The 22,646-nt window shown below is 37.5% G+C and overlaps 2 protein-coding genes across 2 annotated transcripts in view; one reads left to right on the top strand and one right to left on the bottom strand.

The window, feature by feature from the left end:
* LOC124802944 (protein FAM110B) overlaps nt 1–9,216 on the top strand; it is a 461,907-nt gene extending 452,691 nt beyond the window's left edge. Inside the window, exons 9-10 of the mRNA XM_047264032.1 lie at nt 1,046–1,277; nt 6,629–9,216. Coding sequence (XP_047119988.1) covers nt 1,046–1,268 — 223 coding nt within the window. The 3' untranslated portion in view covers nt 1,269–1,277; nt 6,629–9,216. The remainder of the gene's footprint in view (nt 1–1,045; nt 1,278–6,628) is intronic.
* Nucleotides 9,217–18,719: 9,503 nt separating this feature from the next.
* Nucleotides 18,720–22,646, bottom strand: part of LOC124803039 (protein phosphatase 1 regulatory subunit 42-like) — a 106,483-nt gene continuing 102,556 nt past the window's right edge. Inside the window, exon 7 of the mRNA XM_047264156.1 lies at nt 18,720–18,913. Within this exon, the coding sequence (XP_047120112.1) occupies nt 18,795–18,913 (119 nt within the window). The 3' untranslated portion in view covers nt 18,720–18,794. The remainder of the gene's footprint in view (nt 18,914–22,646) is intronic.

A 22,646-nucleotide genomic window follows, 5' to 3' on the forward strand; every position in this document is an offset into this window, starting at 1 on the left:
AACTTTAACAGTCAGCAGAGTCAAACTATGCTGGCTTTAACTGAAATTGCAGCACTCCTGCCTGTTTTATTTTGAACTAATTGATTACCCAGTCTTACCTGAATACTTACTTATCTCCAAATTATCTATATGCATATAAATGCTCTCCTTCTTCTATGTAATAAGTCACACTTGTACCAAGTTTGGTCGAAATTGCTCTAAGCAATTATGGTTACATTTTGGTTATAGTTTATATGTCACCTCTAAGCAATTATGGTTACATTTTGGTTATAGTTTATGTCACCCCTTCCTACTTGCCCACCCTTTCGAGTTAAATGTCACCAACACCATAACCAATCAGTCCAGCAACCTTGAAAACTATACATTCAACAGTATTTTAGCTCATTTTCTATGATTTTACATGTCACCCACTTCACAGCACCACAACACGCCTAAATGTGCTAGGGCTGTCTAACCTGAACAGTGTGAAATGTTGTCAGCAATTATCACTGGTGAAGTATGACATTCAACAGATCAGATGAACTCAAGGCATGCTACTTCCAGTGCCTAGTGATACACTGGTTTTCAAACCAGTCTTCATGACAGTGATAGAATTACTATTAACCAAAAAGAGACATTATTAAAAACTCTCTGAAGTCTCACTCTGAAAAGCATTTGCACTAGTATAAACAAAGATAATGCTGAAAATTAGTTTTCTATCTTTCTTTGTAATAAAAATCAAGATGACCAACTAATTGATCTTTATGCATAAATTTCTTATAGTTTTTGGTAGAGGAAGGGCAAACTGAAGGAAAAAGAAAAATTTTGTATAAAAGTTATATGGCAGAAAAGAACTGCTGCAGTGAAATGTGACTTATGTCTGAATACTCAATGCATTATGTACAATACTAGTATCTTTTTTCTCAATAATGTTACTGATATTGCTTATAAAGACACATTTCACCACCACATTTTTTCCAGATTTCACCATCTGAGGTTTCCTTTAAGTCTAACAGGTAAAGCAAATACAAATTATGTTACATGTATTGTTCTGTCTTGTCAACAGATCAATGTCAACACCTATGTCTGGTTCGTCATCACCAGTCTACTTTGAAAGTGTCAGCTCTGTAGACTCTGCTGTTGCATGGGGTCCATGGGGAAGTGGAAGCACTAGTGGAAACACACCACGTCAGGCTGAGCAGCCTTCCATCGTTGAACGAAATGCGAGAATTATCAAATGGCTGTGCAACTGTCGTAAAGCTCAGCTCGCAGTGCGGACTTCCAGCTGACTGTCTTGTGTAAGGCACAGAAATAACTTTACCTGTTTATTACATTTCATTAAAAAAATCTTGATTAGTTGTGTACATTTTATTACTTTCCACCACTTTTGAGCTGCATCCTCCAAATATGTTACTCACAACATGCGTTCAATTTAGTGTAATGATAAAGTCTGCCAGTTAGAGTCAGTTTGAGGAATATCAATAAACCAGGATGATGAAAATCTGAAGCAGTCAAACCAATCAATTTATTTATTTATTTATTTATTTTTTAGTTTATCCATCCCTAGAGCATTGTGAATCTTATGGATGTTGTTAACACATTAGATTATATAACTATATGTAATAAATAGATTAATACATTATTTGCTTTACTATATTACATGTTTTACATCATATTTCATTATTCTTTTGGATGTATTGTAAAATGACTCTAATAATTAGCACAGTTCTCAACATTACTTACATCTCATTTCTGGTGATCCTTGACGTTATAAAAACACTTTGCTAGCAGATAATTTTTTGTTATTTCTGAAAGCATCTATTTCACTTTCAGCTTTGATGACTTGTGGAAGTTTTTTGTGTAATTTAATTCCATTATATGGAAGACTGTCCACCTCCATAGTTGAGTGAACAGCACAGCAGACTGCCATGTGGGAGACCGAGGTACGATTCCTTCTACTGCCAGGGATTTTCCTTTGGTGGGAGGACTGGTAAAGAGAGCATTTGACCTTGTGAAGCCAACTGCCCTACTTGACTAGTACTGCACCTAATAATGCCATTGGCGAAGGATGATACGGCGGTCAGTAGCACTTGATTGGCCCAACGAGTCCAGAACACAGTACTTTACCAATCCATACAGCTCACCATTCTGGCTTTCTGTTTTGTCTTTCCTACTGAGATGTCACTGCTGGTTGGATCTGGTTCCACGTGTAGTAACCAAGTAATACATGAAACTGAGTCAAGTAATATATGAAACTGAGTCAAGTAACACAAATATGGCTTTATTCATAAACTCTGAACAATAACAGAATGAACCCTCTCATGGCTCCATATGTAACAAGACAAAAGAATCATACAGAAGGTGCAACATAAGCAATACACAAAACAACTGATGTAAGCAGTATAACTAAAAGAACATAATGAGAGTGAGTCAGTACTGCTCTGTGTGAATATATAGGTGCGAGTCACAGGTAGATGGCATGGCAAACACTGTGCCATGTGCACACTTCCTATAGGTGGCCTTTAGTGGCTGCTTGCTGATACAGTTTGCAACTGATATAAGTACAGTAGCGTGGCGAAGCTACACTCAGCGCACTCACACTGACCTACACTAGTAGCGGGATACCTGTTCATTTGGTACTGGTCAATGTCTTTTTTTTTATGTAGATCACTATTTGCAACATGTATTCATGTGGAACAGTCAAGAAACTCATCGATTTAAGAAACTCGGTGTAGTGAGTTCTCTTGCTCCTTTTTGTGACAATTTGTACAGCCCTTATTTGCAGCTTAAAGATGGTTTGTACATTCTGCTCATTTGTTCCACAAAAGGTTACATCACGACTAATTATGGAATGAACACATGCAAAATAAGTTACTCTAGTGTATAAGCTGCTACAACTGAATTTATTATTTTTAGTACATACTGAGCTGAAGCTATTCACTTCCCAAGGACAGTAATACACTCAGTTCACTTTAAAAGTGAGCTGCCATGCATCCCAGAAATTCTGTTCACGATGCACATCCTATTAACTCATCTACTACTTTAAGAGGATTACCATTGTGTTTTCTGCTTATGTGGAAACTAATACAGTTATGATTTTTTTACATGTAGGGTTGATTTGTTGCTTTCTGTTGACCTTCATGAGTGCTTCTTTAGCTTTTTTGTTTAGTGCACTTGGTGACTCATCACCGATTAGAATGTGACTGTTGGCAGAAAAAAAGTATGTTGCATCACATTTTACACTTTGAGGAAAATCGCTGATATAGATCAGGAAGAGTATTGAGCCAAGCACACTTCCTTAAGGCATCCAATATTAATGTACCCTGACTTATAAAGGTATTTTGTACTGTTAGAATAGTGGTCATATACAACAGGGGGAAGAAAAACATAATTTGATTTCCATGTGAACTACTTCTTTCATTAAAACAATGGAAAGTCCACATTGGAATATCAACAATAATATGAAAAGGACTAATTGCTACTCACTGAAAAGATTACATGTTTAACTGCATCCTGGCTGTAGCCGCTGGAGATAGTGGTTATGTGCGTGTGAGGTGTGCCTGCTCATGTGGTCGTGCGTGTGTGTTTCCTTTTCTGAAGAAGGCTTGTGCTGAAAGCTTATGTGTAACAGTATTTTTGCTGTGCCTGTCTCCAGTTCAACGTATTGTCTTTATGGTGATAAGTAGCAATCTGTCCTTTTCATAACATTGTTGATATTCTTTCATTACATAATTTATGAAGGTGATAAGGAAAAGAACACTGGTATTGAGAGGAGAGAAACACTATATGAGGAAATATAGAACATCTAGTGGGGGTGAGATAGATTGACAAGCAACTAGAAATTGCACAGCAACAGATTCCGGACACAATATGAAAGTTTGGTGCAGGGCTCCTTAGACAATTATCTGTCACTGACATATGCAGTGTAGGGAAATTTAATAGCACCAGCAAATGAGAAACTATGTTATTAGTGCACATCCATGACGAACAAGGAGAACCTATAAAAATGCATTTCTAGTGGAATTAGGGCTGGCCGACGATTTTCCAAATAAGTTTGTTCTCATGATGCTGTATGCCTTATAGAAGAAAGAAAATTTTATTTGTACACAATAATAGAAGCAGTTATGGAGCTGCTGTGCAATCAAGGGATGGTGCCCATTTTTGTCCTATTAAATGTCTTGATTTCTGAATAATCACTAAATGACAAGAAACTGAACTGCAGTTAGGCAGAAACTGTGTATGCAAATTCTTTATAAAGCAAAGATATGAAAACAAGTGGAAATAAATTTAGATGTGGTAAAATATGTGTGAAGTACCTCTGAGGAAAGAGGTATTGGCGATTAAACTACAAGAAATAAACATAACATAAAGCTTTTGCTTGTCAGGAAGCAGCAGGCAAGCTCCTGACAAAAGCAGTCATACACTAACAGTCAAAGTTGAGCTTCTCTCATCTAGCATAATTCATAACAGTGGTTTAGGAAATGAGATTGTTCGCAGTAGAAAGGTCACAAAGGATCCTGAGGCAAGGGAGATATGATAGGACAGAGAAGAACTGAAACTGGAATATCACATTACACACTGTTGGCAGAAATGGAGAAATCTCGAGAAGAAACAATGTCTTGTAAAGCAAAAAACTAATTTGATGCAGAGGAAAGTGGAACAAATGAAAAGAGCCATACAAAAGCATGAACTATTAATGGTGGTAACTAATGGAAGGAAGTGTAGAGAAAACTAGATGTAGAGCATAAATTTTGTCTCAAACACTTGGCCCCTTGTACTAAATTGGCAGAAGCTTAAAAGACTTAAGATTGCTAGCATTATTACCATAAGTACTGTAAAATATTCCTGTCTGTTATCAATGAAATTAAATATATGTACTATGCACAAAGACAAATGACAATAATAGGAATGATTTAAAGAAGTGACTGAAATTAATGCTCAAGTGCTGCCTGTACGATTTTGTGAAACCCAAGTTTTGTTCCAATATATCCAGGTCTGTTGGCCTCCATATGCAATAAATGCACAGTCTACAAAAATGTAGCACTCTAGATGGCAATATTTCTTGCCACTGATCTATTTGTATGTCTGCTTCTCAATTGTGAAGTAGCTACTGGCGAGTATGCAGTGTATTAATGTAAGAAGCAAGGAGGAAACAAGTGGGCATTGTGGAGTAGCACACAGATTGTGTACATGGGAAATGTTGATCTCAAGAGAGGCAGAATTTGAAGTGAGAGATGGATGTCAGATAAGCTGTTATTGCAGATTAATCAAGAACAGTTAATGTCTTTAATAGATGAATGAAGCTTATGAGCAAAGGGTTGAATATAGAAATATTCAACAGTAAACACACTTTCAGTGGGTGGGTGATGCAGACCAATAATTGTGGGATGCCATGATGAAAAAGTCTGAGTGGCTTAGTAAGGTAAATGTGAAAGTACACAACATATTTGATATGATTAACTCTAGATACATTGTTAATCTTGCTCTTACCTACAAACTCGGAAACTAGTACTAAGTGTGACAGTAACTCATGGATTAGAACAATCTTGCTAAGTACCCAAATAGTGAATATGCTATTACCATAAGTACTGTAAAATATTCCTGTCTGTTATCAATGAAATTAAATATATGTACTATACACAAAGACAAATGACAATAATAGAAATGATTAAAAGAAGTGACTGAAATTAAGTCTCAAGTGCTGCCTGTATGATTTTGTGAAACCCAAGTTTTGTTCCAATACATCCAGGTCTATTGGCCTCCATATGCAATAAATGAACAGTCTGCAAAAATGTAGCACTCTAGATGGCAATATTTCTTCATTCCATAAGAAATTTGCATTCACTGTCACATTTTCTGGACTTAAACCAATATAATCTGAAGAGGAAAAAAAAAACATTTCTGAACCCTCATGCTCAATTTTGTATTGCATGGACTTTAGTGGATGTAGAATATTACCTTCTATTGTATTAATAAAAGTAGTCCTGCAGACCAATTCTTTATTAAATCATCCATTTATGTAAATCTACTTTCCTGTTTCTATCTCTCTTTCATGGCAAATGGAAGACAATAATCACACCTACAACCTCTGACGAAGATACAATATCACTAACACAATGCAGGTCCTTCTGCCATCAGTTTTTATGTTTGGGCAAAGTAATGTTCCATCCAGCATTGTCAGGAGCAAATCTGTTAAAAACTTTAGGACATTACATATTTAGTTTGTTTCCTAAATGTCATGGAACAAAAAAAAACTTGTCATATGGAAGTAGCAAATAGTGACACAGCAACACTGCAAGGCCAGGGGCAGACAGGAATGGGGCATAAGTCGCAACATAGAGCTGTCTACTTTCATGACCACAGCTACAGGGTGCTCTCTCTCTCTCTCTCTCTCTCTCTCTCTCTCTCCCTCTCCCTCTCCCTCTCTATCTACCTATCTGTCTATCAATCTATCTCCCCCTTCCACACACACAAAATATAGTACACTGTTTGGGCAAGATGGGAGACAAGTGTTTGGGGGAACATATGTAGCTATCTGACCTGTTGCAAACTATTTTTGACATTGATCAAAGCAATACTTAATTTGAAAGAAATTTTAATTTCAACTGAATGCACAAATATTTTAATTATATTTTATCAATTGTTTCAGGTGAAGCTTGGATGGCTTTGAGCAAAACTGGCTTATGCCACAAGTGACAATACTGCATTGGATCCTGCACAGTGGGATGGACCCCCGACAATATTTAGCGAAGCATTATTTTGTTTCTGTCCTGTAACTTACATGAAATGACTGGAATCTCTTTCACAGTAAAAGCAGTGATGGTGCTTTAGAATATATCGTTACTTGTCATTTAGAAGAATATGAAATGTCAAGTGAAAGCTCTCTTGGGTCAAAAGTTAGATACTTGTGACTGCAAATACAATGTGATGTGAGAGAGACCAGCCAAGTTAATGAAGTTCTGTTACACCTTGAAAAATAATGAATCTTAAAAAATTATTTAATGAAGTTTATAGCACTGGTTCCTTTGTTTGTTGAGGATTCACTTACATCACTGGAAGTATAAAAAACTGAAAGAGCAGCTTTAAAAAATAGGAATGGAAATGTTTAGAATGTACTTTTGCTGAAATAATTTGCATTGTGAAATACTCTGGCAGTTTTATTGTAATTTTTATTACACTTTATTGTACTCATAAAATGACAATATCACAAATTTGCAACAATTGTAATTTTAATAATAAATTATAATTTTTGACTGAAAATTAAGAGCTGGACTGGACAGTAATACGAACAACAAATTTTACATTATTTTTATGTATGCTGTAACTTTTTTTATATGTAGGCTGCGGCTAAAGCTATTTTACTCAAATTTTAAGTAAAAGAAATTTCATTTTAGAGAATTTTAACAGACTAGTTCTGGTAAATAAGTGATTGTAGTTTAGAAGATGACATATTGAATGGTTGACAAGTGTGATGTGATATAGGACTCTATACAACACACTTTATTATTTGTTCAGAATATTTAAAAAAATATACCAAAGAATACAATATGTAAATAAACTGTGGCTATGAGAAATTAATTAAATTTCCCGAGCTGTCTAAATGAGCTCCAAGTGTAGTTTCAGTGTATGCTGTGACTTTCATTGTAGGTGTTGTAATTACCTATTTCTAAGGTAACTCTATGATAGAATTTTTATGCTGTGACTATGAGGTATAGATTCTGTAATAACAAAAATGTTAAAATTAAGATTAATGGACTGGAAAGCACTCTCACTATTGGAGATTAGACCATTTTCTCTATCTTTTGCTGTTGATGTGTGTAGTTATTCAATATTATTAATGTACTACCAGTCAAAACTATGTTTGTGCACTCTATAAATCCAACACAGACTTAATAGAGTCGAATGAAATGGCAAACTAACACAAATGGCATTACAGAATAACTCGGAGATTAACAGTGCTATGGCAGGAACCTTTTCAGAATTACATGAATTCAAAATGATACTGGTCACTGTCATGACATTGTACCGATAGTGCAATTTATTGTTTCCCAATTATGTAAACGAGTTAAAAATACATTTCATAATGTGTTAAAATGCAAAGTAAATCGATAACTCCGTCTTAAGAGTGTTTATATTCTAACTTATTACAAAACCAGCATTATATAACATCACCAATTCATTGTAAGGAAAACTGAAAAAAGATTACTAATAAGTGTTAATAAGTATGTGCAGATTTATTGAGAATAATTTAATATAAAGCAAACAGACAGGACAGTTTCCTGTGCTTTCTGGTACTTTTACATCACTTTTTCAAGGCAGCATCACTTGTTTCAGTGTCAAAATATCATGTGTGATTGCAATTTAGATCATGGACTGATCTGAATTCACTAATATGATTTTCAAATACCAGTTATTCATTAGAGTCATTATCAATTAAATGTACTTCGTATTGTTCAGCTTGACTGCTTCTTCTATACAGAACATCAATTTTAAGAACATCTACAATCAAAACTAACTGCTGTTGGTTCTATGAATGCATGTAAATGTGAAAAGCTTAAGTGCATTGATATATAAATGAGGCAGAACATAAACATGACTTCAGCACCATTAAAACTTGACAGACTAACAGTACCACATATAACAGTGATATTAAGAAACTGGATGTTTTCACAATGCATAGATCAGATCTCAGTTGTTTTTAGTGAGAATTATGTACATTACATTGGTAACATCCTTAATTTAATAGAACAGTGAGGTATGACTGTTTGATAATTCCCATAACAAATAAAGTGATGAATTGGTACATAATTTTTTCTCCTTAGTGGCCTCTAAAAGTGCAAAAATCAAGGTGCTGAGTGAAAGATTAAAACATACATTTCAGACCAACGTCTATAAAACTGTTTCATGCAAAGACTCCATGTTGAGTGAATGATAGTTAAAACAAACATACATTGCAGACCAACGTCTATAAAGCTGTTTCATGTAAAGATTTTTTTAATTGTTGAAATGCGACTAATATTAAATGATTTATCATTTTATGTGATCATCATCTCCTGTAGGTGATTCAAGTGTTAAAGTAATGTAAGCAAGGGAAAAAAATTATGATTTTTTTCTTAGCTTTATTGCATTATTCCTGTTATTTCATATATATCAATATGATTATTGTTCTGTTAAGCTGTAATGAGGTGCATAACTGTATACAAAAGTTACTGTTATATTTCTGCAACTGAGAGCAAATAAAAGTGTGAATATAGATATGTGTTCTTTTTCTTCCTTAACTTCACCCCCACACTTATATGTTAACTATGATGACTAGAAGTATGATTTTTATCTGAAGCTTTGGAAATTTATATTTGGAGAAGAGCAAATACAGAAACTGACTCTCAAATATTTTCCATACTGATAGAGGAAGAGGAGAAAACACACAAATATTGATTCAGATTCCAACTATAAGTGACAGTTTGAAGTAACCAGCCTTAAAAGTGTTGATAACTCATGTTCTACCATAATGCAGATTGGTATCAGCTATCCCAAGCAGCAGACAAAAATGTTTCATGAAATTTTGGCACACACACACACACACACACACACACACACACACACACAACATAAGTGATACAAGATTTCTTCAGTTAAATATGGAACTAAACATTGTTAAGTTACTTACTAAGTTTCACATAATACAAGACTAGAGGGCATACACAAAAATTTCCCATTATGGCTAACAGTAAAATATGAGCTCAACATTATTTAGTCACACTAAATATGGAACTAAACATTGTTAAGTTACTTACTAAGTTTCACATAATACAAGACTAGAGGGCATACACAAAAATTTCCCATTATGGCTAACAGTAAAATATGAGCTCAACATTATTTAGTCACACTAAACTCTTGCTAATATTGCTGTTCTTTGCATGTATGGGTGCCAGATTAGCAGAAGTGCCAGAATATTGAGACTGTCTCAAATTTAGTTTAAACACATGCCTCATTAAATCCAAAGCTACATTCATTTGCCTAGAAAACTTTGTTCTTGAGTGCATGCGTGTACAGTAGTATCATTCACTGGGAAACATGTCAGGCATTTTTAGTTGTCACAATGATGATACATGATGATGGTATGCTTTATCGCACAGTAGCTTTAAAAGCATTACATCAATACCTCATGTATGTGGTTGTTGCATAATGTCTCCAGGAAAATGTCTGCAGCTTCAGCAACAGCAGTGTGAGAAATCTTCATGCTCTCTATGTCCTTTTCTATCACTTTCATCATTACTTTCCCTGCTTGCTTTTTATTATTTCTTCAGCTGTTAATGTTTGGTCTCTTACACAGTTTTCCACATTCAGTCACTTAACGGCATCATCATCATCATCATCAATTCCTCCTCCTCCTAGAAACTTGCAGAACATGTAAATGTACAAAGTGTCAACAGTTGATGGTTCCAAACTAAAAGGCTCATCACTGTCAGTCAGTGCTGGTCCCAGCTCTGCGTCTGTGGGTGGCTACACTTTTCTCCAGTTTCATTATAGTAGGGTTCTCCACTTTATCCCATGTTTCTGATGTCTGTAAAACAACATTATGTAAGCTGACTGCTGTCCTCACCTTTGACTAGCCTTGGTAAAGTTATTTACACTCTGCAAGAGGTGCATGTTGATTATGAAATTTCATTGATTCCAAAAGTCCAGGGGCTGAATCAAGACTGCACACAGGGCGGAAGAAAGAGTGTTTGTATACCATCGGACATTGGAGTCACATTAGAATGATCATTGGGAGCACTGTCAATTATAAGGATTGCTTTCATCAGAAACTTTTTCTTCTTCAGCTATCCTCCGCAGCTGGTACAAATGATTTGCGGAACCACCAAGAATACACACTTTCTTCTGAGCTCAATTTTGCATTCTGATGAAGACAATGTGGATGTTGGGGTCTCCCAATCATAATGAGTGGTAATTTATGATTCCATTTGTGTTACAATATGCCATTAATGTTGGTTTACCAACCAGCTTCCGTCTCATTTTTGGCAGCTAGTTTTTTTGAAGGAAGTGTCTTGTAGAAGAGGGCCATTTCATCAGCATCATACAAGGCATCAGCAGTTAAATATTCTTTCTCTGTTATCTTCTGTATCTTCTTTACAAACCCTTCTGTATCTTTTCTGATAGCTGTGCGACTTTTCCGGTTGACTACCAGCTGCCACATGCCATGACATTTGTTTCAGTTTAGTAGGCAACCATCACTGGCTGCGGCCAAGTTACTTCTATGGAGCTCTTTGTTAAATGCAGCTGCTTTTTCCTTTAGTATTGGGCCACTGACTGGAATTCTTTCACAGCATTGTTGTATGAACACCTTCAAACAGCTAAGTCCAGTTCTTCATCCTCATTCTTTTACATAACCTTCCATTTTATCAGCTCACTCTCCATTTGGGTTGCATACTGTTGAACAACATCTTATTTTTTTAATGTTATAAATAGTTTCTTGTCTAACATTATACATAGCAGCAATTACTTTCTGTAAAGAACCTAGGTTCAACTGATCTAAATTCTCAAGTTTTACTTGAGACGTAAATATTTTCTATTAGAAGCAGTGATACTGAACTGCAAATAAAGCCACAATTTCAAACATGTATAGCATTGTTTAACATGGTAATTAACTAACATTATTGCACACAATAATTCATTGTTGTGCATGTCATTTCTGCTCAAGTTACTAGGGGCTAGATGGCGTCTGGATTACTGAGAGGCAGGGTCACTGAGCTTTCCTCAGCAAAAGTTCAGTGCATTTGCAGATTCATTATATACATAACACAAGATACCAGAGAGGGCATAAAAGCGTAGGAAGAAGGTACAAACAAAACTGTATTATGAATTACTTACCAAATCAAGTCTACTTTTGATGAGTTTTCAAATCCCTTAAGAGTGTAAAAAGCTTTGTCTTCCAGCCACTTTTGGGTCTTATTTTTAGAGACATTAAGAGAGGCAGCATGTGCCTGTACAGGTAGTGTGTTGAGAAGGTTTATTCCTACATATTCGTAACTGCCTTTTGTTTTTCAAGTCGAGTTGTAGGTATGTCAATCTCTAATCCCTGACAAATGTTATGTGAGACGCGGGACTTCGGGAAAGGCAGGATTCGGTATGGACTGGGCGTTACTCAGTAACTGTTGGTTGCTCAGTTTCCTTTTTTTCTTTCTTTTTTTTAAAAAAAAAAAAATCACGTACACTTTATTTGGAACCAATTGCAAATGAGGTTGACAATAAGGAGAACAATTATCAAATTTGACTATTAAGACACAAAGTCTAATAAAAGGTCCTTAACCAAGTTGCACTCATGGCTGAAGGCCTTATTGACCAGAAATTCAAATTATTTGTCGGCTGAAGGCCCCAATAGTAATAACTCAAAAACAATTTGACAGATTTGATGGCTGAATGCCTGGATAGCAATTCTTAAGAACAATTAAACTTCTCCAAGAGATACTAATATATTTTTAAGAAACAACAATCATCAAAATTTCACTATTAAGAAACAATATCTAATTAAAAATTCTTAAGGCAAGTCGCATGCACTGCTGAAGGCCTTATTGACCAGAAATTCAAATTACTTGTTGGTTGAAGGCCCCAATAGTAATAACTCAAAAAAAATTTAATGGCTGAAGGCCTGGACAGCAAATTCTTAAAAACAGTTAAACTTCTCCAAGAGACGGTAAAATATTTTTTTAAGAAAAAACAATCATCAAAATATCACTATTAAGAGACAATATCTAATTAAACATTCTTAAGACAAGTTGCATTCACAGCTGAAGGCCTTATTGACAAGAAATTCAAATTACTTGTCGGTTGAAGGCCCCAATAGTAATAACTGAATATATAACAAAAAAAAGAACAATCATCACAATCTGATCAAACTCAAGAGACAAGACAGTGCTCGAAGGATCAGCCTGGGAAAGACACTCAACTTCGTAACCGATGAGACAGGCAGCCAAGAGTTGTATTAGCTTAACTGCATGGCAACTCAAACTAGTGACAGTTTAAAAACAGACCAACACTCTTGCAAAATCTACCTAATGTCTGGTAACCAACACAACGATGGAATAACCCAGGCAAGGCAGAACCGGCGGAGGTAGTCCAAAAGGACTGACAGCAGTGGCAAGGCAAGGAAAGGTACACTGCCGCAAAAATACGCTAACCTCCAGGGCAGGTAACTGGGGCGTTAGCGACCACCAGACAGATAAATACCGCTGGTTGAACTTCATCAATAAACACAAGGAATTCAATGATTAATAATAAGAAGCGGAGGATGGCTAATTAATTTCGCCAACTCCAAACACTTCACTCGTTGCTCTTCATCTCAGCGACCCTGTGAGCAGCAATGTGAGAACAAACGGCATGGTCTCAAAACAGTGGAGCTTTCACTACTGGGTTAATGTTCACTCAACTGAAACATCCTGGGTCCAGTGGACAATGGGGTTGTGGCCCTCGCAACTACAGCCCCTCGATAAGGCAGTTCCTGCGTGCCGCCAGTGGTCCTGGGATGTCCTCGCACTGCCGGACCTCACTGCTGCTCCGCCCCAGCCGAACTGCCTGACACACTCCGACCCGGAAAACACTTGACGACCTTCCAAAGGGTACTAAATATCGATAACCACAGCTGCTGCCACTCGCAGACAGACAACGATAGCAAACGTAGTAGCACCAGTAAACACAAGAAGAAAACAAGACACCACTACCCCTATTACACAATGCCAACCTACCAAAGGGACCAACGCGAGCCGCAACATCATTACACACAATAATTCATTGTTGTGCATGTCATTTCTGCTTGAGTGACTAGGAGCTAGATGGGGGCTGGATTACTGAGAGGCAGGGTCACTGAGGGCTGAATTAGCAAAAGTTCAGTGCATTTGCATATTCATTATATACAAAACACAAGATACCAGAGAGGGCAAGAAAGCATAGGAAGAAGGTACAAACAAAACTGCATTATGAGTTACCTACTAAATCATGTCTACTTTTAATGAGTTTTCAAATCCCTTCAGAGTGTAAAAAGCTTTGTCTTTCAGCCATTTTTTGATCTTATTTTCAGAGATATTAAGAGAGGTATCATGTGCCTGTACAGGTAGTGTGTTGAGGAGGTTTATTCCTAAATATTTGTAACTGCCTTTGTAGATATGTCAGTCTCTAATCCCTGACAAGTGTTATGATTATGAATCAACTGCCTAATGTTGTAACCATTAAGGTTTTCTTTCATGTACAAAAGGCAGCTGAATATAAAAAAGATGGGACTGTAATTATCTGCAATTCCCTGAAGTAAAGCCTACATGTGATATTTTTGGTAATTCCAGAGAAGCTCCTTATAGCTTTCTTCTGCCAAACAAATTTTCCTGGTCCCTTAAGAATAACGGGAGTTAATCAGCAGTTTTTTAGAAACAGAGGTGTGTAATTGTTTCAGTAGATAGATAACTTGTGAAAGGTTTCAAGATGTGCTGCTTCCAAGTTAATTTTCTATCAAGGTACACTATGTGATCAAAAGCATCAGGACATCTGGCTGAAAATGACTTACATGTTTGTATCACCCTCCATCAGTAATGCTGGAATTCAGTATGATGTTGGTCCACCCTTAGCTTAGATTACAGCTTCCACTCTTGCAGGCATACATTCAATCAGGTGCTGGAAGGTTTCTTGAGGAATGGCAGCCCATTCTTCATGGAGTGTTGCACTGAGGAGAGGTATCAACGTAGGTCGGTGAGGCCTGGCACGAAGTTGGCATTCCAAAACATCCCAGAGATGTTCTATAGGATCCAAGTCAGGACTATGTGCAGGCCAGTCCATTACAGGGATGTTATTGTCATGTAACCCCTCCATCACAGGCTGTGCATTATGAACAGGTGATCGATCATGTTGAAAGATACAATCGCCATCACTGAATTGCTCTTCAACAGTGGGAAGCAAGAAGGTGCTTACAACATCAATGTAGGCCTGTGTTGTGATAGTTGATGTAGGCCTGTGCTGTGATAGTGCCATGCAAAACAACAAGGAGTGCAAACCCCATCCTTGAAAAACAAGACCACACCATAACACCACTGCCTCTAAATTTTACTGTTGGCACTACACACGCTGGCAGATGACGTTCACCGGGCATTTGCTATACCTACACTCTGCAATCGGATTGCCACACTGTGTACCATAATTTGACACTCTGCACAATGTTTTTCCACTGCACAATCGTCCAATGTTTAAGCTCTTTACACCAAGCGAGGTGTCGTTTGGCATTTAGCGGCACAATGTGTGGCTTATGAGCAGCCACTTGACCATGAAATCCAAGTTTTTCACCATTCACCTAACTGTCATAGTACTTGGAGTGGATCCTGATGCAGTTTGGAATTCCTGTGTGATGGTCTGGATAGATGTTTGCCTATTACATGTTAGGACCCTCTTCAACTGTCGGCAGTCCCTGTCAGTCAACAGACAAGGTCAGCCTGTACGCATTTGTGCTGTACTTGTCCCTTCATGTTTCCACTTTACTATCACATTGGAAAGAGTGGACCTAGTGCTGTTTAATGGTGTGGAAATCTCACATACACACGTATGACACAAGTGACACCCAGTCACCTGACCACGTTCGAAGTGAGTGAGTTCCACAGAGTGCCCCATTCTGCTCTCTCACGATGTCTAATGACTACTGAGGTCACTTATATGGAGTACCTGGCAGTAGGTGGCAGCACAATGCATCTAATATGAAAAACATATGTTTTTTGGGGTGTCCAGGTACTTTTGATCACATAGTGTATATTCCAAGAAGTTTGGTAGAAGTGGATTCAACATTAAGACTGGATAAGCTGAAAGAAATATCTGCAGTCTTTTCACAGTTAATAGCTAATGCATTGGCTTCAAACCACATACTGGATAATAAGAGGAAATTTTTACTTTGCTCCTTCAGTTTATTTATGTCTTTCCCAGTATCCCCAGTAGGTGGTATGTATATTGCTAAGACTATGACTTTTTCCTGTATTTCATGCAACTGTATAGCTGCTGCTTTATAATGTTTTTCTACACTCAATGATTCAGCTTCACACCTTATTTTGTACCTGATACCTGATTTAGCAAAGATACATACACCTCCATTTTCGGCATTTTTTCTACAATACTGACTTGCCAACTTATATGGATGAATATAAATGCTACTTACTTCAAAACTTCTGCACCAATGCTCCATGATGCACGTACAGTCAGTGTTTGCACCATTCATTGCTGCCTCAAGTTCTAGTGATTTATTTCTAAGGCACTGAATATTTAGGCTGAAAATCTGCAGGTGACTAGGGTGAGAACTGGTTTTGGTTTTATTTACATTTTGTGCTGTCATATTCATGTCCTGGTAAGATATGACAGCATGATCTATACTATCGCATACGTCCTTAGAAAAACGGGTTTGTCACAAATAAAAACAATACAACAATACCAGAGAAGGGAAGTTGCTACTCACCATATAGCGGAGATTCTGAGTCATGATAGGCGCAACAAAAAGATTCACACAATTATAGCTTTTGGCCATTAAGGCCTTTGTCAGCAGTAGACACACACACACACACACACACACACACACACACACACACACGCACATACACACTCATGCAGGAAGGCAAGAGAGAAGGTGCGGAGGGGGTAAGTAGCGGAAAGGAGAGAAATAAAAAGAAATTAGAAGACTGGATGTGGTGGTGAAATGAGGGCTGCGTAGTGCTGGAATGAGAACAGGGAGGGGGCTGGATGGGTGAGGACAGTGACTAACGAAGGTTGAGGCCAAGAGGGTTACGGGAATGTAGGATGTATTGCAGGGAAAGTTCCCACCTTCTCAATTCAGAAAAAGCTGGTGTTGGTGGAGACCCTCGGTCACACTGAAGCCTTCACTGAGCATAATCATCCTTCCATCCTTGTACAAAAACAAATCTCTTGTGCCTTATCTTTCCAGTCTCCCATCACCTCTCAAAGTCCCACAGTACGGCCACAGAGGAGCATTCTCCTCGTAGCTCAGTACCATCAGGGACTGGAGCAATGAAATTATATTCTCCACCAGGGTTTCGATTACCTCTTGTTGTGCCTTGAAATGAGAAATATCCTGCCCACTATCCTTCGCACCCCTCCTACCATGGTATTCCACCATCCACTGAACCTACACAATATACTCGTCCATCCTCACACAACCCCTGCTCCCAATCTCTTACCTCATGGCTCATACCTCTGTAATAGACCAAGATGCAAGACCTGTCCCATAATCCTCCTACCACCACCTACTCCAGTCTGGTCACTAACATCACCTATCCCATCAAAGGCAGGGCTACCTGTGAAAACAGTCATGTGATTTACAAGCTAAGCAGCAACCACTGTGCTGCATTCTATATAGGCATGACAACAAACAAGCTGTCTGTCCGCATGAACGGCCACCGACAAACTGTGGCCAATAAACAAGCGGACCACCCTGTTACTGAACAAGCTGCCAAACATGATATCCCTCATCTTAATGACTGCTTCACAGCCTGTGCCATATGGATCCTTCCCACCAACACCAGTTTTTCTGAATTGCATACGTGGAAATTTTCCCTGCAATACATCCTACATTCCTGTAACCCTCCTGGCCTCAGCCTTCGTTAGTCACTGTCCTCATCCATCCAACCCCCTCTCTCTTCCCATGCCAGCACTACACAGCCATCATTTCACCACCACACCCAGCCTTTTAATTTCTTTTTATTTCTCTCCTTTCTGCTACTTATCCCCTCTGCACCTTCTCACCCGCCCTCCGTCTAAACTGCAACAATTCACTGTCTGCCACTCCCACCATACTATCCCTCCCCCTCCCCATCCCAGCCTCCTCCTCAGCCCTACCCAGTCGCCACTCAGATCATGCACTGGTGCTGCTGCTTGCAGCGTGGTTTCAATTCTCTGAGACTGCAGACGTGTGTGCAAGTTGCATTTGCTTGAGTGTGTGTGTGCATGTGTATATGTGTGTCTACTGCTGACAAAGGCCTTAATGGCAGAAAGCTATAGTTGTGTGAATCTTTTTGTTGTGCCTATCGCGACGGTGAGTAGCAACTTTCCTTTTCTGGTATTGTTACATTCCATCCTGGATTTTCCACTGTTTGATAAAAATGAAACAGTTACAAAGAACCTTGTGTAGTAATTAGGGTTGTCCACACACACAACATTCCACTGATGCTAGCTAGATGCTGAAATGCATAACAGTTCATATTTGTACTCACGTTTACGTTTCCTGATGAGTTCAACTGTTCACAGTTCAACTGTGCACTTCAACTTTTTAACTGTAATATTTTTATTTCTGACAAATCCGCTTTTTAATAAATGTGTGTGGAATATGCTACATACCATGCACTATAATGTTGACATGGCATGTGTGATACAGTCACTGTGGAACAGGATGTGTAACAACAAATTTTTTGAAGACCATAGGTTGACAGTCAACTGCTGAAACCGAATGCAATCTTGGCTATTAATAGCTTCTTCAAAGCAAATACAGACTGCTCCTTTCAGCCTCTAATTGGGAGACATTTCAATAATGTATTTTTCTCACTGTAATGGTGTTATCTTAAATGTACAAGTTATTTAGTTGCTTGGAGCATTAAGTGGCATTAACGTTTCAAATAAAAATGCACCATTACATTTGTGGTTTGCCATATTATTTGCAGAAAGATAATTTAATACAAGGAATCCATTAACAATATGAAAATATTTTTGTAGGGGAATAAAAATAAACCTGATAGGAAATGTATTGCTGCTGATTTAGAGAACGAACACCACTAAATAAATGAGACACATTTTTATAGCTTTGAAAAATTAATGTCTTCTGGGAGCTCCTTCCCACCTGATTTGTCATCAGATTGGAGTTTTGTTTGATACAAGGAAGATCTTGATAATGTATTTCCCCTTCGAACGTTTCCTGAAACAAAATTGAAATATTATCATAGTACTTAATAATAATAATAATAATTATTATTATTATTATTATTATTATTATTATTATTAGAAATAATATTAGGAATTAGGAAAGATGGTAGACAAATAAAAGATCCTGAAATTGGCAAAGAGAACAGCATAACATATGACAAAACTATTAATCTGTGGTAAGTACAGACTGTTCAACAGCAAAACAGACAGGAAAATGGGAAAAGGAGCTCTATTCTCGGGAATGGCTTTTACAGTCAACAAGAAGATCCTCCAATCAGTAACAGAAATGAAACCAATAAATAAGACGTGACAATGAGGCTCAAATAGGCTAAGTCTTATATGATAATTGACACACATGTACTAGTAAACCAAGATTAACAAGAGAGAAAAGGAGGAGTCAATAATAACTGGGATGAACTAGAGAAAACCACAAAAAAAAATCCCTAATGGAGATGTTAAAATTTTATTAGGTGATTTAAACACACAATTAGGCAGAGAAAAAGAGATTCGGAGAACTGACAGAACAACATCAAGGTCACAGACTCGCTAACAAGAATGACCAGAGACTGATCATGCTATGTTACCAACACAATATGAGGATAATATGGTCAACTCACGTCAAGAAAGGCATGAAGAAAACCAAGATATGAAGACTGCCAGTCAAATCCTTACAAGAATAGCAAATCAACCATGTAGCTTTACACACAAGAACTCAAATGGTTCAAATGGCTCTGAGCACTATGGGACTTAACATCTGAGGTCATCAGTCCCATAAAACTTAGAACTACTTTAACCTAACTAACCTAAGGGCATCACACACATCCATGCCCGTGGCAGGATTTGAACCTGCGATCGTAGCAGTCGCATGGTGCTGGACTGAAGCACCTAGAACTGCTCAGCCACTGTGGCCGGCACACAAGAACTATAAAGAATTCAAGACCATACAAGTTAGAAGAGGAGCTAACACAGACTACAATCATTATCTCACCAGAATCAAAATTAGGCTGACACCAAATGAAATGAATAAGAAGATCACAGTGATAAAAAAGTTAAATACGACAAAATTTATATAATCAAGGAACAAAGAGAACAAAGAGAAATGGGAGTAAAGACAGACATGATCTGACAAAAATAAGATCATCAGTCAGGCAAAAAAGAAAATTCATCTAATCCGAGAGAAGAGACATTTGTAGTGGAATGACACATGCGTTAAAGCAACTGGCAACAGGAAAATAGCATACAACAAACAAAACAGTGACAAAACAGAAGTCAGTCTGATAATGTACAAAGAGGCGAGAAAGCAGTTAAAAGGAATAGAAGAGGATTTCTGAAACTGTAACATGAGAGACTTTTACAAGGTCTGGCAAAAAGACCTCCAGTATTTCAAAAGGTAGTTACAAAGAAACAAAAGATACAGAGATAATATTTTTATCTGTGAACAACAGTACTGTGCTATTTTACATTAGTTGGTTTTAAAAACTATGTCTGGTGAATGACGTCTCGCAATGTTGACACATTGACAAAACCTTTCCCTGACATTGTGAAGAATTCCTCTCAAAATATCTAGAGAACACTGAGAAATGTGAGCTGTGGCTCTGTCTTTTTAGAATAAGACTTCTCCCTCTTCATGGTCCCCAACAAACTGTCACATGACAGCTGTGAAATGGTTGTTGGTAAAGTTCCTAGGGGTTTCTGCTACCCAGTAGTGGAAATTTTGTTTCTTTACAGTTCCTCCCAAGTGGAAGTGGGCCTCACTGAAGAAATCAAAACAGTGCCAAGGGAAATGTTCTGAAGAATTTTCTCACATACAGCTCTGCAAGTTTCAAAATCTCTCTTAACTCATTGGCAACCACCATTTTGTATGGGTGCATGTGAAGATCGCTGTGAAGGATTTTTCTTACAATCCTATCAGACAATCCAAGGGCAGCTGCATGTTTAAGTGCCAAACATTTCACGGAGGACACGCTTACATATGCTACATTTTCTGGCATTCATACAGTCCAAGGTTGGCCAGTAGATTTTCTTCTCAGTGCACAGCCTGAGGTTCTAAAGTTTGATACTAAAACTAGAATAGTTTCTTAGAATCATGTTGGGCAGGGAAAACCAAAGGATTAGAAATCTGTCTGGCATTCACTGATGATTTGGTAATACAGAAGCCACAGTAAAGCAAATCGAGGTCCTGGAAAAGAAGGCTGAAAAGGTTGGATTACATATCTCCTTCCAGAAAGATAATACATGTCAATCCAAAAAGATGCACCAAAAAAGATCACAACAGAGTTTGGTGAGACAAAGAGAGTTTACAAACTCAAGTATCTTGTGGAGATGATACCAGAAAATGGAACAGAGAAATAAGCTCATGAACTGAGATATCAAAAGATGACTCGAGCATTCTGGATGACTGGAAACATCTAAAATAAATCATGTCTACCATGTGATGTAAAAGTGAGTCATTACAACACTGTAAAAAAACTTATATGCATAGGAAACACTGGTCATAGATTGGAAAGGTGCACAAGAAAATATCAAGAAACTAGAGAGAAGCATCATTAGGAAAATCCTAGGGCCCAGTAAAATAAAAGAAAGCTGCAGATTGTTGGGTAGATAAGAGACTCCACAGGTGTCTAATATAGCACACGACATGAAGAAACATTGCCTGAAATTTTAGGGGCTCATCAAGTGAATTCCAGTCACCTGACAAATTAAACAGATCTTGGAGTACACAAAAAGCTTTATGAACATGAAATGGATCACCAAAGTCAGAAAAGACTGTTACGATGCTGGCGTAATAGACAGAAAATCTCACATCAAGCATGTTCGGTGCATGGTCCTCTAGCAGCCTACAAGTGTATGATAATAACAGTAATAATAGTAATAATAATATTTAGTTGACCATAATAAATTTACAGTCTTGTACAACGTTTTTTGAACATTTATAACAATGATATGATCCCATAAATACAATGAATATATGCAATGAATAGCACAGGAAGACATTTACCACTAGTAACATACTGCAATACACAAAATTATTTCTGTAAGTAATTGAACTCACAAATATTTTTAGTGAGTGTAAACGTTTTTAAATGACAGCTGTTTCAAATTGTCCTTAAAAAGATTTCCATGGAATTCTTTTACATTACTTGAAAACCTGTTACATAACTGTATTTCAGCAGCAAGTGAGCTGTGATCGGTACCTCAGTATCCCATAACCTACATCTACAACTACATCATTATTCTGCAGTAAACATCCAACTGCTTGACAGAGTTTCACGAAATCACTGTCAGACTATTCTGTGGCCATTCCACTCTTAAACAGTATGTGGCAAAAAATGAACACCTAAATTTTTCTGTGCAAGTCCTGATTTCTCTCATTTTATTACAATGGCCCTTCCTCCATATACACATGGGAGTCAGTAAAATATTTACACATTTGGAGGAGAAAGTTGATGATTAAAATTTCATGATAGTACAGTATGAGCTGCCCTTCTCTGAACATTTTCAATACCCTCCATCAATCCTATCTGGTAAGGATTCCATACCATGCAGTGATACTCAAGAAAAGGACATACAAGCATAGTGTAGGCAGTCTGTTTAGTAGATCTGTTGCATCTTCTAAGTCTTCTCCCAACAAAACAATGTCTTTGGGTTTATAACGTAATTTGTAGATAAAAAATCTACTCGCCAAGCAATGGCAAGAGAATGCACACGTAAAATGTATTAAGATT

This window comes from Schistocerca piceifrons, chromosome 6 (assembly GCF_021461385.2).
Source record: "Schistocerca piceifrons isolate TAMUIC-IGC-003096 chromosome 6, iqSchPice1.1, whole genome shotgun sequence".
Taxonomy (NCBI): Eukaryota; Metazoa; Arthropoda; class Insecta; order Orthoptera; family Acrididae; genus Schistocerca; species Schistocerca piceifrons.